This window comes from Engraulis encrasicolus, chromosome 6 (assembly GCF_034702125.1).
Source record: "Engraulis encrasicolus isolate BLACKSEA-1 chromosome 6, IST_EnEncr_1.0, whole genome shotgun sequence".
Lineage (NCBI taxonomy): Eukaryota > Metazoa > Chordata > Actinopteri > Clupeiformes > Engraulidae > Engraulis > Engraulis encrasicolus.
In genome coordinates this window covers 34,243,094-34,261,430 of record NC_085862.1, presented here as the reverse complement: position 1 = coordinate 34,261,430, position 18,337 = coordinate 34,243,094, and the positions used below count along the sequence as shown (strand labels likewise).

At 44.5% G+C, this 18,337-nt stretch overlaps 1 protein-coding gene across 3 annotated transcripts in view; it reads left to right on the top strand.

Annotated features, from left to right (window-relative positions):
* The first annotated feature begins 6,893 nt into the window (after nt 1–6,893).
* Nucleotides 6,894–18,337, top strand: part of cep135 (centrosomal protein 135) — a 36,986-nt gene continuing 25,542 nt past the window's right edge. For 2 of the 3 annotated variants that reach the window (XR_010035205.1, XM_063201358.1), the window contains exons 1-11: nt 6,894–7,241; nt 7,766–7,916; nt 8,180–8,370; nt 8,753–8,920; nt 9,336–9,565; nt 9,722–9,850; nt 11,147–11,362; nt 12,852–12,917; nt 13,665–13,815; nt 17,528–17,784; nt 18,162–18,317. Coding sequence is in view for 2 of the 3 variants with exons in the window: in XM_063201358.1 (XP_063057428.1) it covers nt 7,804–7,916; nt 8,180–8,370; nt 8,753–8,920; nt 9,336–9,565; nt 9,722–9,850; nt 11,147–11,362; nt 12,852–12,917; nt 13,665–13,815; nt 17,528–17,784; nt 18,162–18,317 (1,677 nt within the window). In the remaining variant the exon portion in view is untranslated. The remainder of the gene's footprint in view (nt 7,242–7,765; nt 7,917–8,179; nt 8,371–8,752; nt 8,921–9,335; nt 9,566–9,721; nt 9,851–11,146; nt 11,363–12,851; nt 12,918–13,664; nt 13,816–17,527; nt 17,785–18,161; nt 18,318–18,337) is intronic. The other variant, XM_063201357.1, reaches the window with a different exon arrangement.

Here is an 18,337-nt window from a genome sequence, read left to right as displayed (position 1 = left end):
GCAGGTTTTCACTAATGTGATTACACTGTGCGGGCCCATCTTACTCCTCCTCATCTACAGTACCCTCCATCCTCTTCCTCACTGCCTTTGCCATGTGTCCTGTCAGCCGGCCACCTCACTGTGTGTGCTTTAGGGGTGTGCAAAAAAAAAAACACATCATGACAATGCATCGCGATACTTATTTTCACGATATACTGCATCGATTCATGACAATGTATCGCAGAACTTATTTTCACGATATAGTACTGCCTCGATTCATGTCAATTGATTATTAAATAATAATTTGCCACTGATTCATTTTGTTTAGTAGAGAGTAGGGTAATATTTCTGTTGTAATGGAAGCCGTCTCCCAGATGCTAAAATGCTTAAATGAAATAAGTTGACTTATGAATGCTACACAGCAACTGACAAATAAGCTGTATTTTTTACACATTTACTGAAGTAAATATCACAACGCATAACGATAGAATCGCATCGTGGCATGTGAAATGCGCATTGAATCGTGAACCGTTTGCCAATACCCTAGGGCTGGGCGATATTGAGAAAAACAATAATCTCGATTAGTGTCTGCTATATCTCGATATACGATATATATCTCAATATCTATGCAAGGGAAAAAAACCCTTTTTTTTAAAAAGCTCGGTGGCTATCTAGCCAAAAGATGTTCAATGTTGAAATTACAATGTCATTTTTTGTTCTGTTTGTTATTTTAAGGAAGATAATATGTACAAAAATAAAAAATATAACAAAGCATCAAAATGCTTAAACCATGTGAGATCCAAGGCTAGACTAGAGTCAGACTTGCCTGGTTAACACCAGACCTAATCACAAACGATTGTGTAGAACTAAAGGCAGTATGGGAGTTCCCAGGCTAGAGTCAGACAGGAGTCAGGCCCATTGCTCCGGACCGCTTCCAGGCGGAACGAAAATAAACCGGTCTTTGTTCCTAGACGGCACTATTTGTGAAGCGAGGGGTGCCTCATCAGTATGCAGCGGCGATAAACAGAAAACGGCAGTAATAAACGCTTATTAGTGTCACTGTATGCACTTATAAAAACAGCGGTAACTTTCTAGAAACACTTGAATCATATTTTAGTTGTTTATTATCATTTCGAAGCGGTTTCCAATGATTGGGAAACGCATCACGGCTGTATTAGCACAGCCGGTTTACCCCACTCTGGTTGTATGGGACAAAGATGTCTGACAAAAAGCGTCACGGACGGACGGACCAACGCACAAAGCCTCTTATAGAGATGCTCCTCATCAGAGGCTCTAAATCCGAAATAACGCCATATTATTGAGCCGTTCGTCCTTTTCTTTGGAACAAATTCTGCTGTTTCGGCTTCTTCTGTGGGCGCCGCCATGTTGAAAGAGTTTATCAACACAAACACACGCCGCTACACGCAAGGGGAGGGGGAGGAGGAGGAGCAGGGGGAGGGGAGAGCCAGCTCTGTTGGGGGGAAACATTGAGAGTAAATAGAATTTACTCTCAATGGGGGGAAACACACGCAAGGAGGAGGCGGGGCGGACCGCTCCACAGCACAGAAGGGAAATCAGAGTGCCGAAATCTTACGCATTTACAGTCTAAACTCGATATATTCGATATGTCAAAATACTAATCGATTTCATAAAACTTCTCGAGAAACCGTAAAACTCGATTAACCGCCCAGTCCTACGATACCCACCCCTAGTCTTGGTCATGTGTCCTTGTCAGCGTGTACATGCATACGGCCCCTTACATCATGTTTTAGGCACAAACAGCGCCACAGGCAAGACACCAAACACAGTGTGTCGTGGAAGCAGGGATCAGAGAAGCTCCTTTGTGTGTTGTATATGGACACACATAAGCCCTCATCTTTCTACATGGGAAACAGGACCAGCACTGTCCCACATGCTCTCGTGCCATCACTCACAGGGCAAAACAAACACATCACTCATACATACACAGGGAAGCCGACAGGGAGGGACAAGGGGGTCAGTTGTCCCGGGCCCAGGGAGAGACAGGGCCCAGAATTGGGTTCTCATTACATTGTGTTGATTGGGTTTGGGGCCCTTTCAGATGTCTTTGTCCTGGGCCCAGCCAAAGTTGTCAGCAGCCCTGCTCATACATATACTGGGGCCCCTGTGTCTAATAGTACGTGCCCTTGAATATCTGGAAGTCAAGCACTCTTTTCTCACTATCGTTTTTTTGTGTGTGTTTGTTCTTTTCTTTCGCCCTCCCTCTTCAGCCTCGTGATTTATTTTTTTTCAACGCCTCTATTGTCCCCGGGTGTCTTTCATTTGCAGGCCGCCTGTATGCTGCCGCCGCCAAAGCAACTCGCCACCGTTATCTCATCTTGACCTGTCAAAGTGTTAGGTCGGACCTTTTTCTTCGCCGAAGACGCTGGTCCGCATGAAATCTCTTCTTCTTTTCCTTATGAAGTGACTTATTCTGCTGCATTACATAATTGCCTTTGTCCCTGTCCTGCATCTCTCCTTCCGTCCTCTCCTCCCTCTCTCTTTCTCTCCTCTATCTCTCTCTCTGCAGCACTGCCTGGTTTGCCTTTCCTTTCTTTCCTTCGCCCCTTTGTTCCGCCTGCCTCCCTTACATTCTTACACACACTCAAAATCACATTATTGCGCTCGCTCTCTCTCTTGCTCGCTCTCTCTCTCTCTTTCTCTCTCTCTGTTCTCCGAGGGAAGATAGCAAGGTCTTGTGCGGACAGTGTCAACTCTGCAACAAGGTCCAGTGGCCGGTCGGCCGGCTGGCTTCTTGAGATGCGTATCTCCTCTGGCATGCCCATGTCTGCACTCTGTGCTGCTGCTGCTGCTGCTGCTGCTGCACTGTGTCCCCCCTTCAGCCTCGAGCGGAGTTACAGCCCCACAGCCCCCTCGAGTACTTCAGTCAGATCCAGCTGCCACTATGGCCATTCAACTGGACACACAGACACAGACACATTCCAATACACATATCCATACACGGGCCAATACACACACACACACACGGGCACGTGCACACACACGGGCACGCACACACGCACACGCACACGCGCACGCGCACACGCACACACACACACACACACACACACACACACACACACACACACACACACACACACACACACACACACAGCTATGCTCTGGGGCTCAATGACCGAGACCAGACAGCATGGAGGCATCTGGCCCCAGCCGGGTGGACAAAATGTGGGACAGTGCAAGCCAGGCAGGCCAGGCACACAAGGGCTGTGCTGTACACAAATACTGTAGTGGCTGAATGAACCCATGGGAGGGGGGTGGTGCCGAGGCTAAAGGGGACCTTGACTAGCCTGTCTGTTTACTTAAGGTTATCGGGGTAAGAATCTGGGAAAAACAAACTGCCGGTAATGATGTTTAGTCACAAAATTGAGGAATGTGGATCTTGTTTGTGTGTGTGTGTGTGTGTGTGTGTGTGTGTGTGTGTGTGTGTGTGTGTGTGTGTGTGTGTGTGTGTGTGTGTGTGTGTGTGTGTGTGTGTGTGTGTGTGTGTGTGTGTGTGTGTGTCTGTCTGTGTATGTGTATTTCTAACATTATGAATGGGATGGAAGTGGCCTGGGGTTGTGTGTGCTTTTTAAGCTCTCACTTGGAGTCGCAGACATGCTCTACTCTCACACACAATGACTTATTGATCTTTGTGTTAATCGCAATCTTTTCTGCCTGGCAACGTTCGGCCAACTGACAATGCGATTAACTAGGTCACCCGTAAAGGCTCTGTCCACAGCCGTCTATCACCCCAGAAAGATATTGAACAATGTATATTTTTTCATCTTGAGTCAGTCGAAGGTCTACAAATAATGTACTTCATTTTGTTTGGTGTCACCCAGTATATGGTTGCATTACTTCAAGAAGTCTGGATTACTTTATGTATACCGGGATACAGGGGCGCCGTCAGAAATGTTATGCCCCATGAAAGATTCGAATTTTGGACCCCCTTAAGGGCCCCTGTCAGTGCTGACAGTGCTTGGGCCCTTAGAACACCTGTAACACCAGAGCCGTATGTGTAACACCTTTCTCCCCCTTGCGACACCCATGCCGGGATACAGTATTTAAAAAACTGGTTTGAAAAGCTGCGCCCTCTCTCTCTCTCTCTCCCAAAAGTATGAATAGAGTCCCTGGTATTACACTGGATAAGTAGGTCTACATCTTAGATAGAGTGTGTTACTAGGTCAATACAAATGTATGTGACTTCCTTATTTTGTTCACCTAAAAACAAAGCCAAATATCTTGGTCACAGTGCCCTGAACAAGCAGAAGCAGCTACCATATGTATACAATACAAACGCACGACGACACACCCCTCTCCTAGACCAAGCATCAGACATGTCTGTTCACATCACAACACCTGTCACACAGAGCGCACTTAAGTCCAAGGCAATGGGGGCTACTCCTTCAGCAGACAGGGCTGTGTACGTGTGTTGATGCAGCCCCCTTTTCATCTATTAATATTAATCTCCCAGGTCATTAATTATTAATGCTAGGGACTGGGGAGAAGAGACCTTGAAGCAGTGGGTCACTGGTTTCTCTGGGATTAAAGAATGGCACATGGTGAATGAAATGAAAAGATCAGCATACTACTGTACAGTAGAGACCGGAGCAGGACTACACCACTGATCTCTCAGCCTACTGTATATCTTTGTGAGGTGCCACTCTGCAATGTTATCAGTGACAGCTGACTCAAATCACACAGCTGAAGGGAACATTCTCTACCAAAGAAGAAGATAAAGTGGAATACTGGTTGGTTGCTTGGTTTATTCAATTCAAAGACTTGAAAGCTATGGTGTAGGCCTACAGATGCAATGTACTTGATTTTATAATGAAGCTGTGCTTCAAACAAAGCTGTGTGTGTTACACTCATAAAGCCCCAGAAGCAAAGTGCTCAGTTATTGTGAAAGAGATCTTAAATAGGGCCAAAATAGAGTAGCCAATTGTTCATTGGACTTACCACCAGTTATTTTCAACCAAGCTGCTATTGCTTACAGCAATGTAGCCTGCAGCCTGTGTCATTTCCTTCACCATTTGGGGGAATGCGCACCTAATTACGTCAGCTCTTGTATCTCATGTACCCCTTTGATCAATCGAATGAAGATTATTTATTTTGCGTGAAATCCTGGTTTTGAAAACAGAGATATGTTTTACCCTCAATAAAACACAGGTGAACACTGACAGGCGAAGCCATGCAATGACATCCAAGCCAGCTCTGAAAAGCATGATGGTAGCTAGCCTAATATGGTTTACGTCTCTGGAACCACAGCATGCACTGTCACAGGTAGCTTATGGGCAACGATATCATTATGAAAGAAAAATGCAGCCAGTGATACCCGTGAGAGAAAGGTGGTATCGGTGACACGGTGGCTGAAGGGGTAAACGACCCAAAACACCCCCAACCAAACGTTTTCACTTTTGGCAAAAATGTGCCAATATGCTCAGCCAACGCAGGTTGAATGGCATAGCCCATTTATAATCTATTTTATTGTAGACGCGTCAAATCAACCCAGCAGCCTATGTCTGAATACCAGATGTTTTTTGTTTTACAATGTCGACCATTCAAGACTAAACGAACCATCTAGGCTAAGCCTTGTGTGAAAATCAGCTTAACCTGTATATAATGTAAGCTTATTTTCTTCAAATGTGTAATAGTGTTAATAAACAAAATGCCAATACATTAAATCGATGTGAAGGCTACGGCCCTCCTGCAGCGGGCACGTCTGTGGAAAATGCAGTTGCCTTGTTCACACACTGAACATAATATAGCATGCATCGGCAAGGTCAATTTTTAAAAAATCAAACACATCGTAAGATTTCATTATACAAAGTAAAGACTCGACCCCTACCACCTTGGCGATCTTAAGTCAAACGAGCGATTCCTGGGCGTCTGGTAACACACGTTTCTACCCATTCACGAGGAGCTCCCAACCTCCTTCTTTGTGTGTGTTGCTGATGCTGCGAGCGCTCGCTCTCCTGTCGTCAGACGGACAAGGCAAGCATGCATGAGCAGTCGTCCAGAGCCCTGGCTGCCGCGAGGAGGCTCCGCTTCCCGCACAGCTGCACGTGAGTCGCGGAGGGTGTGGCTGGCGAGGCCGCTTTTTTGGCAAAGAAAAGCGTCTGTCTGCAGACTGCAAAATTTCGCAACCAGTCCTAGCATCCACCAAGACTTACATCGAGGTATTTTAACCCTATCTGTTTCGGCTGCGTAGCCTATAGCCTTGGACAAAATGCACGTTTTTATGACAAGACATGTTGTCCATGAGCAAGGTGTTCCCCTCAAGATGCACCAGGTTTAGGTACCCTAACCTCTGGAGATAATGGTACTTGAGAGAAATGCATAACTCATATTGCATATTGCATAATGCACACTTCACATTAATAATTGCATAATAAAATGCAGGTAGCCTGCATAATTAAACGGCGCTCTAGCTGTGCTTTCTCCAATTCCAGTGAAATCACCACAGCAATAAACTATTTGGAACAAGAATGGTGACAGACAGGCTAGCCATCAGTCCACTTCAAATATAGCGGGTTCCTATCATACATTTTCGGACGGATGCATGCATCCTTGTCAAAGGTTCTTGTCACAAAGGGGTGTTATGGGATTGTATCTAGACTTTGTCCGCGAGAGGGCGCGAGTAAGTCATGTCAACTTTAGGAAGTGAAGTTTGCATTGGATTAAGTGGTGGCTGCTTGGAAATGTTGCTCGTAGCACTGAATGGGACTACTTGATCATTTGTATATTCGATGGACATATAAACAAAACTTCAAACTGAAGTCAAGCAGCGTGTGGATGTCTTTTGAAAACTCAGGACCGTTCATGCGTCGTCTCCATGGAGATTTGCTGTTACATGGGCTCAAACTTCGGCGCCATTTTCAAACATCTTTAGCGCCTATGCCCATGACCTACCGGTGTATATCACCACTTGTCGTTTGTTGGCAAGGCTATCTTTGCGAGTGAGTAAAACAAAGCCCTGACCCAAGGCACAAAACAAACCGGACCATTGCACGACGGTATTCACCATATTTTATGGCCAAATAGCGCTGCTAAATCGCATTAGCTGACTCTAAACCTGACAGCTGTGCTTTGCAGGCTAGCCAGGTAGCACAACATACTAGCCAAACAACTTCACCAGTGTCATTATTGCCAAGACCGTTTGTATGAACAATCAACAGCAGGAACATGCCTCCAATGAACTACTGATAGAGTTGTCCTTTCCAAGACACAAGTGCAACAATTTCGTAAGTACCACGTTGGATGCAATGTGAATGCATCATGAGTGTTAAAAATACAACTCGGCACAGCTGGTTGCTAACTGACAAGGTGAAGTTAGCCTCCCATGCTAAAGCCATTTAACTTAGACGAATGTTTACCTGGTAACGTTTGTTTAGTAGCTCACAAACGTCAATCCTAGAAACGAAGGTAAGTGGTATGATAACGCGTAACTTGTCGTTTGAGTTACAAAAAGCAATGCAGACCATCGTAATCGCTACAACGTTTTTGTACTAACTACTAGGAGAGTGTTAGCCAGGTTGTGAGTGTAGTACTCGGCAAGTGACAGGTTGGTCACTAATCAATGTCACCCTGGATAACTTAATGATACATTTTGTTTGGTCCTCGAGGATAACCAAAGTACCATGTAGATTACCATAAATTACTGGTACAACGTGCACATATGATGTGTTGTCACATGATGGTGAAACTGGTAGGAGTTGAATTCGAACGATATCTGTAAAATCAGCTTCTACTTCTGATGCTTTCGCAGGTGTCGGCTGCACTGATCAAGTCGCCTGTACCGCTGCCATGAGTACCAACGCTGAGAGAAAGTTTGTTAATCTAAGAAAACGGCTAGATCAACTTGGATATAGGCAGCCGCTTGGAATAGATACCCTGCCGCTTGTTGAGAAACTTTTCAGGTGAGTTTAAAACAGCAAAATTGCTTAAAATCAGTTTAGTTTGTTACAATCAAGTTACACTCAAATGGGAATTTGCTCTGCACAGCCACACTTATAATGCTGCCAGTGACAAGTACCAGTATTTCTGAATGTATCCTATGGAGGTTTGTTAAAGTGTATTGATGTATCTCCACAACAGCAACATAACAGCATGCCAATGAGCGCTGAATCGAAGTGTCTCACACTTCAGTCTTTCTAAATTACTTAACTTTCATCCTTCTTAGTGACCTGGTACACACCACCGAGAGTCTTCGCAATGCCAAGCTGTCGGCTGGCAAGACGGAGAAGGAGAGCCGAAATCTGGACGCTCTCCTGGAGCCCTACAAGACGGAAAATGCTCGCCTGGTGAGGGAGAACAATGAGCTGCACCTGGGGCTGCTGAAACTCCGAGAGGACAAGGAGAGACTCAGCAGGGGTAGGCACCAACTCAGCCGGTGCAGGTCTATCTGTCAGCACGGCTCCACAATTCCACCGTTACACACTCAACCACATTTGCAAGTTGCAACTCCATAGCCAGCTAATCACTTTTTTTAATTTGGGGGTAAGTTTGTTAGAAAAGGTAATAATGGGGCCTTTTCTTGCAGGTAATCTGTAAAACGTGCAGCAAAACGTATTTTCATTGTCACTTAAGGTCGTTTCCCCTGGTGCTTTTACTGCTGCTTTAAGCACCAGTGCAAGTCATTGTGTCTCGCAAAACCGCACAGGCGCTAATTGGATTAAGTGCTGCATTAGTCTTAAACATCTTAAACACAGACCCCCTCTCTCTCTCTCCCTCTCTCCCTCTCTGCGTACTGCAGAGCTGAAGGCCTACATACGGAAGCTGGACCACGAGACGTCCGACCTGAAGTTCCTCAACAACCAGTACGTGCACAAGGTGCGCTCCCTGGAGAAGGAGAACATGGCCAAGACGGAGCGCATCCAGCAACTGCAGGAAAAGAACATGCAGGCCGTGGTGCAGACGCCAGGTCTGATCTTGCAACCAAACAACCACAGCAACTGCCAAAACTGTCATTTTCATATGCTTTCATCTTAAGCCATGTGTATATAATAGTAGTGCTGTACTTTCTATTTATAGAGCGTCAGGTTTGGTCTGATAACAACAACCACAGCCATTTTTATACGCTTCGACTAAAGCAATGTGAAGTAGTGCTATAGTTTCTAGATATAGAATGTCAGACTACCAAACAACAACCACAGCCATTTTCGTAGGGATTTCATGGGAGTCATTTCAGACCCCAGGTCTGATCACTAAAACAACAACCGAACCAACTTCAGCCATTGTCTTGCACTTCAGCCAGCACAAGATATGTAGTACTAATAGTCTCTGTGAGAAGTGTCACACTGACCGTAATTGTGTGGGTGTGTGTGTGTGTGTGACAGGAGGAAAGAAGCGTAACATTCCTTTCAGACGACAGAGGATGCAGATCGACGACCTGCTGCCGGCATCGCTCGGTCCCACTCCCGCGGTGGTGGCACAGCCCGACGACCCGTACATCGCTGACCTGCTGCAGGTGGCTGACGACCGGATCCAGGAGCTGCAGCAGGAGGCCACCAAGCTCCAGGTGGACCTGGAGAGAGCGCAAGCCGGGATCAAGCACCTCAACACTCAGGTATCTCATCCCATTAAAAAATAATAAAGAAAACACTCAGCACAGTAATTTAATATGTTTCAGAAAAAAACTGGAAAAAAGGAATCCAAAACACATGAACTGATACATGTACTTACCACAAAGGCTAATTGGTTTTTCTGCTACGTGCTGTGATAGGTGGAGGAGCGCGACAAAGAGATTGAGCGTCTGAATCGCGCCCTAGACGGGGGCCGTCCTTACGATGTCATCTCGCTGGAGGCGCAGAACGTCAGCAACGAGAAGCTCATTGCGCACCTCAACCTGCAGGTATGCCCACCACCGCCGCCACTTCTTACTGTTGACGTTGCCTTGATTTTGCAGCCCAATGTGTACCTGTAAACTCTGGGAGCGCTCATGGCGGACTGGATTTAAACGTCAGGCTTACACCAGGAGGGGGTATTAAGCTGCCTTGTTGGCAGCACACGTCCAAAGTCACGGCCCCTGCCGAAAGGTTGATTCGGTATGTGGTCCAGTAACCCCATGTTGTCAGGGCAGACCAGATCACTTTTAATCTCACTGTACACAAACCTGTTTGGACACCTAGTGGGACTAGTTCCCTCTTGTGGCAGGAGTCAGTATTGCAGGAGGAGCTTAACTGCGCTTCCTCTGTCTCCTCTATCTTGTGTGTTATTGTTTTGAGTAAATGAACCTGCTTGAAAACTCTCTGTGCTCTCAGATGGATTATAGGTCAGCTCGCAGGGAAATGAAAACAAGAAGAGCGGCTTATGAAAAGATTATCTGCTGTTGAGAATCCTTAATATAACCTATACCAAAATGTACTTTATTGTTTGAAAAAAACTAAAAGGTGTTCCCCCTTTAGATACCTAATATATTTTTGGCAACTTGTAAAAGTGACGTGCTTTGAAGGCACAACATACCCATAGTAATCATACACACTCCTGTTATAAAGTGCCTAAGTCTACGCCCCTTTCAGAAAGCTGATGGGGACAGAGAAGAAAACAAAAAAATTGACTGGGCTCTAATGGACTGATCAAACCCATTTTCCGATCCACCTCACCTTTCCCCCTAGATTACACATATGCTGTACGACAGAATTAATGATAACCAGTGGTGTGGTCAGTTGTTGACCTCACTTGTTAAGGGATTTGTGAGTTGTGTGCGTTCAGAAATATGTAATTATTTGGACTATACATGATAAGTCGCATGTCTGATGTACAGCCAGTTTAGCTGCAGTGCAGTGGTAGGGCTGGCTGCAGGCTTTCAGCCTCTGTTCATGTCAAATACGTGAGGCGCATGTTGTCAATTACCTAGTCTTGCACACCTGAAATAAGATTTATTGCCGGTCGAAAATAAGTGGTCTTGGGACGCCAATCCAAATCTTTAAAATTCACTGCACTTTCATATGTGAAATCCAGAGCAGATGTCAAATGGAATCAGGATTAAGCTTGACTCGGCCCATTCACAAGTTAAGAAGACGACCCATGGTTCGGAAGTAGAAGGGTGTGACTTAGGCACTCTATTCCTGCAAACATATGTACATCTTGCAAACAATTTGATGTAAATATCCATGTCCTCTTCCGGCCCACTGGGTGGCGCTCTCAGATAGAGTACCTGCAGGAGACCAACCGCACCCTGGAGCAGAAGGTGCAGGGCCTGCACCAGAGGAAGGCGGACGTGAGTGCGGAGGCGGCCAACCTGAGCGTCCGCAACCAGGAGCTGTGCCAGGAGCTGACCCAGATAGATCAGCTGGCCCAGCAGCTGGAGAAGGACAAGGAGCTGGTCCTGGAGACCGCCGACACGGAGCTGCAGGAGGCTAAGGTAACGAATAGGTGAACACACACACCCACACGCTTTATATTTTTTATATACATACTTCATTAATATGGGGGGGGTTGGGGCTTCATAATGATGGGTTCGTAAAAAGCCTAGAAATGAGTATTCCAAATTGCAAAATGGGCATGGTCACTAAATGCTAAATGAGAAGGCAATTTACACATTTTGATTTTAGATTTATTTATTTTTAAAAATCCATATGAAACAGCTTCTAGCTGGAGAATAGGCTTGTTAATTCGCAAGAACTTTCCATAAACTTTGGGTATTAGTGCCACTTTCAATAGCAGAGCAACTTGAAAAATGGGATTTGTCCTACGAGCCTCTCAAATGGACTGGAGCACAACTACAGAATGTAGTTAGGATTTGATTCTTCTCAAAAAAGGAGAGAGAGAGATAGCCACGGGTTGCTATTGTAATACTTTGTGGATGATGGTACTCAATGGTAAGTGCATTATGTCTCTCTTTGTGCGGGCCTAAATTATGTTTTATGAGAGACTTGATTGAGTGCATCAGGCAAAAGTCCTTTTAAGCAGGCCCTGGCAAATTGGCAAGAGACTTGTGATCGACTCCAAGCAGCTATTTATGGCAAAGAAGATCAGGCTCCTGCCTAAATGGTGAGGGGAGGCTCCGTAACTCACAACAATGCTGTAGAACGGAAAGTACGAAACTGAGATCACATCTGACAGAGTTCAAAGTTGTTTAATTCACATGAAACTTTGTGATTGCTTACCATAAGTGTGTGGAAGTTGAAATGAACTGCCCAGTGTCCAGGGAATATGAAACGTTAGTTGGGCCTTTTTTAAGACCGTGATTGGCATTTAATAATACAGGGCAAGGCCTGTAGTTACTGATCCGCCATCTCTGCACTGCAGCTTCAGCCCCGTCCAGAACCTTTATTTTTACATTTATTTTTACTCTCCCAGGGCTTTTTTCCTTTTTCCTTTCTTTGAAGAACATTCCTGATGAAGTACAACATTCCTGGAGTCTGGCTGGGAGTCATTTGTAGTTTCTCACTTGAAGAAGAATTGCTGCCATTTTCAACATACAGTTGAATAGCTCACACCAACTCTTGACTTCAGAGATCCTGATCATTTTAATGGGGGCCCGTTTTTGTTTTTTGTTTTTTTTTAACGCTAATCTTTGGGATGCTATTTGAGCCTGTTAAGATGGTTAAAAAAATGCATGCCTCCATTAGAATGGCCAGAATCTCAGAAGCTGAACAAAAAAAAGTATGCTTCATTAGATACTGACAAGTCCATGATTGCATGGGCAATACAACGGCATGTTAAAATGGGCAAGAATTCTCCTTTAAATACAACATGTAGTCTCTTATATCAGTGTTATTGTCCATTTACATTAATTTCGAAACCCTCTCCCAAGCACAAGACCATTGTTGACAGGTGTAGGCGCACCCCAAATAGCCCCACTGACTGGTCTCGCTGTCTTTCTTCCTTTTTGTTTCCAACCTCTGTAGGATGAAATCCAGAGGCAGCAGGGAGCGATTGTGGACCTGGAGAACATGGTCTCCAAGCTGAAGAGGGTACGTAGACGTGTATCTGTGTCTGTGGGCAGCCTGCTGGGCGGATGCGGTCATGCTAAATGGTGTGTGAAACGCACCATCTGGCCATGCCAGGCTGTACGTACTGTGTGGACGTGAGGTCTCTCTGTGGACACGGGGTAGAGAATAGAGAGGGGTTAAGGAGGAAAATGCATCGCTTTTGTTTGTATTTCCTATATATGCACCCCCCACCCCACCCCCAAGAGGAATTTGATTAAATTTAGAGTCAGTAGGTACTTAACCGTAGATTCATGACATGCTTCAGTGACACAGATGGCCGTCCATAATTATGATGTGTGTTGTGTCTATATTTACTAGAAACACACTGTCTCTTTATTCGAGTTTTGGGAGAATTCCCCTCTTAATCATCTAATTGGCTAACCTTGGTGGTGGCTTAACTTAACCTCACTTAAGGTGTCATGGCTGTGCCCGGCCAGGCAGTCTGCTGTCACTACGCCCTGATTGGCTCATGCCGGTAGGGTTGCCAGATTGGGCTATTTTCCACCCAATTGGGCTGTTTAGGAGCACCATCTGCAGGTACAAAATAACCAAAGCCTTTTTGGCTGTATGACCATTGAAATAAATATAAATTGAAATTGAGCAGGATTTACTACCTTCAGACAGTTTTTTGAGCATTTATTGGGCTGAAAATCATCAGGCACATTTGGCAACCCTTTACGTTGGTCCCTTTGCCAGGGAGTGTTAATGGCTGCGATTGGCTGATTGCAGGAGCTGCAGGAGGGCGAGCACGATAAAGACCGTGTGCGGGACCAGCTGGCCGACGCCAGGGAGCAGAGCGACAAGATGGAGGGCCTGCTGAACTTCCTGGAGGAGGAGAAGAGGAGGCTCCAGGACAAACTGGACAAGATGACCCTCGCCGGTGAGCAGAGAGGGGGAGAGGCGCGCAGACACTCACACACTGACACACACAGACACACAAACACACTGGACAAGATGACCTATGCTGGTGAGCGCGCGTGCACACGCACACACACACACACACATTCTATCTCTCTCTCTCACACACACACTCATGCAATCACCTGACCATATGGCCTGACACCTGTGGCCGTCTTTTGGCTATGGAGGTTTTGTATTGCCGGTGTGTCAAAAGCCAGAAAATTGTTATTGCATTTCATATGATAGAGGAGGGTGGAAGACAGTAGGACTTCCTAAGAACTTTGCACGTCATAGAGTTTACCGACTGAAGGCTCTACGGCTTACCGGTAACTTGCATATTTTATTTATTTAGTGACGCAGAATTTAAAAAAAAGAAAAATGTGGTCATTACGAAATAGGATGCGGAGAATTTAGAATTGAGTTTAAAACTCTTCTCATAGTCTATAAGTCACTGAATGGCTTAAGCCCTAATATATTATATGCTAGAGCAATATCATCCTTCCTAATAGATGTCTTCGGTCTCTAGAGTCTCCTCTACTGGTTGTGCTGAGGGTAAAATCCAGATAGGCTGCCAAATGCTTGAACCAGTTTCCTGTCCAAATTAGAACTGCCCCAACAGTATCATGTTTTAAAAATAAATTAAAAACAGCTTTATTTTCATTTACCTTTGGCAACAGATATCTGCTATCTGTAATACTTTCTACAATAAATTTTTCTTCTGCCTTTCCTTTCTTTTCTCTTTAGCACATGTAGTGACCATATGACAGTGTGCTATATAAACGTTGATTGAACTTTGAAGTAAATTATGAGGAAAGCCATTATGAGGATAAAACATTCTGTTCTTGTGTCTGTATCTCATCCCATCTGTAAGTCTGTATAAATTAAAGAAGTTAATGGTTTATTTTACAACTATAATAACATTTTAATCAGTAAACCATTAATTAATCTTTTGTAGATAGGAATCAATCATTGCTAAACATGCTATGTCAAGTATTTGTGATGCACTAATCAGCCAAAGCCATGTACAATCGAGGACATAATCAGTAGCTCTAATTATGTCTTTAATTGTACTTCACTTTGGCTAAAGGCGTCTGGCAAATATAATGCAATCACTGATACAACTAGACTGCTGTGCATTCAAAATGCTAAAAGTGGACTTGTGCTTTGGGCTAGAGTTGGGCGTTTTAGTAAAACATATCATGCATGCTATTCTAACTTAGCTAAGGAGCACTATAATAAAATCTGAAATGTGGTCTAGGTGAAAGTGTGATTCAAAATTGCAACCTTCTGATCTTCAAACCAACACCATAGCCACTAAGCCAAGCAACTAGTTCCCCAGCAATACTGCAAGTCATTGCCTAGAAGTGTACTGCATCAGAGTTCAAGAACCCTATTCAAATTTGGAAGTTGAGAATGGAACCCTTAATTGGCAACACCTGTTCTGGTGTTTATAACTTCTCCAAACCGGGCTGGTTGTTTTAGAGTAAAGTCTAAAATGAACAGTTTCTCTATCTTGAAAGCCCCAGAAGCAGTAACATTTTAAAATGTCCACAAGTTTCCAGACTTACGGCAGATAAGGCCACACCAATTTAATTTGTTGGTTCTCGGATTTTTTCAGGAAAAAGTTGAAGCGAGAGGGCGAAAAAAAAAAAAAAAAAAATTAGTCGTGTGGTAATGCCACGGATGTAATAAGGGGACTGTTATGTTATACCACCTGTATATCAGCCTCACATGGACCTCCAAAGGAAGGTGCAAGACAGGCAAACACCTGGACATGGAGAAGGACAGTGTAGAAGGGAATTAAGGCAGCCAAATAGACCAGGCACAAAATTAGCTCATAGGGCAATTATTATATTAATCTGGTTTGAATAAACTGAGATGATTCAACAGTCTGAAACCGCAGTCTTCATTGAACAAGACAGCAAATACAGCATTGTGACCATATCAATGGAATTACAAGCTATAAAAGTACAACTTTAGAATGTTAGACCACTTACAACAGTGACCAACAAGCACAAGTCCCAAAATCAATAAAATAAAAGACCAAAAATAATGTAATCTCACTCTTCTTTGAGTACAGAATGTGCACAAAATACTACTAGTAACAGAAAAAGTTACAGTAATTAAATTTTAACAAAACAAACAGTCCAATCTGATTCAGATTCTTGACTTTTTCTTGGCACTTCAGGGCTCCAGACTAACTTTTTGCGTTGGTTGCACTGGTGCGCCTAAACATTTTTTTAGGTGCACCAGCACAAAATTTATGTGCACCCAAATGTTTTCACCACCCCATACACACACGCACTCAGCTTTAAAAAATAATAATTAAAATAATAACAATAGCAATAATAATAGCAACAATAATAATAATAATAATAATAATTATTATTATTATTATTGTTGCTATATTTTAAAAGACCTGGAGCATTTCATGTGCTATAGACTAGTCTTCCAAATGTGCTCTTTATAAAAGACATGACAGTAGGCTACCTAACTAACACATCTTGACTACAAGCAGTTTGGCTGGTAGAAAAGACCAAATTAGTAGCCTTTTAGGCAGTATGTGTTTGACTAGTAAGATCAACATACCAGCCTTTTCTGCAATAAGGCTACGCACATGGCACAAGTAGCCTACAGTTCCAATATGAAGATAGATGGATGGATGGATGGATTTTTTTTAACAAACCCTGCTAAAAATATCATACTTTTAAAAATCATTAGGCACAAATAGCCTAGCCTATGTTTACAGTGGAATCTGAGGTGAATTGGGTTTTGTCTATTTGCCCGTTTTTGAGCGCTCTCCCTCTGCATAATGAGTGTGGTATCTTAGCAAGCGCTACGAACAGACACGACAGCACTAGTGCGCTGCGTCTGCGTTTTTGTGTGGCAATGCGTTTTTGTGTGGCCATTTAGTTTTCCCCCGTGATTGTGACTCTCTCGTGTTTAAAATATCCTCAAGTCATTTTGCTGTTTCTACCGTGATAGTAACTCTGTCGTCCGTTGCAAAACTCGCCTGGTTGAGAACACAAAACTCGCTGGCACATGTGAACTCGGATAGTTGAGCGAAGTCGAACATTCTATTCTGAAACGTCGGGCTGCCTGTGAACGAGGAAGGGGGAGAAATTAAGCTACCGGTAACCCGGGGGGTTGCTTCCTCCAAGCGCGACCATAGTTGTTGTATTACTTTTTTAAAACTGCTATCCCACTCCACTAATTCCACTAAGAGCCATACTGTGTTTCACCGCTGCTACTGCTAACCCACAGGGGCTTCAACTTGCCATTGCATGTTTGTCTGTAAAACCATTTGAATGTAACGCGTTTCCTGATTCGCTAGTCGTAATCGGCATGTTGAAAGGAGTGATTTTATTGGTTCTCTACGTCACATGACTCCAACTACTAAAGAGACACCTCTCCGTTCATGAAAACATGCAGTCTTCGGGTTTTTTAAGCGATTTCATTTTTTGGGGTATTGAAACTGTTTTTTTTTTTTTTTCATTTTGATACAAAATACAAGCGGCGAATCCGAGAACCAACAAATTAAATTGGTGTGGCCTAAGCAATAATAACAATGAACAGCACTTAAAGATAACAGTAAGTGGGACTTGCTGGGGCAAGCCCACTTAATAAACTATTTTTTTAACCATTTGCAGTATAAGTGTGTTATAACTGGCCCCTGTCTATGTCTCCTGCAGAGAAGGAGATGGTGCTGGAGCTGGAGCGGATGCGTTTGCGCTATGGCATCTGTGGCAAGGAGCGCTCGCCCTCGCGCCTGGACGCCTTCGTCAAGAGCCTGGAGGAGGAGAGGGACTACTACAGGCAGGAAGCCCAGCGCTACCGTAAGACCCGCAGGGGAGGAAGTGGAGGAGGAGGGAGAGGAGCCAGCCGCAGCCCCTCCCTTAGCCCAGCCAGGGGCAGGAGTCCCCGAGCCAGAGGGGGTTGGCACGGACGGGTAAGAGTGCCAAGACACAGTGGGTACAGTCCATTATGCTAACTCCCGTCCTCGACCTGTACTTGTGGCCTCGAGCTTCGCTGATAGTCCACCTGTACGGAGAAAACGATAAAGTTTGCCCGCTGTCAGCCGAGCCACAACAACTTTGGGGGGACTTTTGCCCATTCAACATCCTGATTGCAGATGCGAAAATGTCCTTTTGCGCTCGCTTTTGCGAGATATTTTTGATTAAACATCTGTCATCAATGATGTCTTGCGACATTATCACAAGGCCACAAGCACAAGGGAGGAAGAGAGTTAGGAAAATGGAAATAACTCAATGCATATACAGTAGACGCCGTATTTTTTCAAGAAAATGTTTGTCAATTTGCGTTAAGGGTGGCAATGGCGATGTGGACATCTCTTTGGTGATGAGGGAGAGAGATGACCTGCAGGCCGCCCTGCTGGGCTTCGAGAGGCAGATGGAAGAGATCCAGAGTAAGGTCAAAGCCCTGACTGCGGAGAGGGACAGCCTCAGCACACTCTACCAACAGGTCAGCAGACAAGAACACAC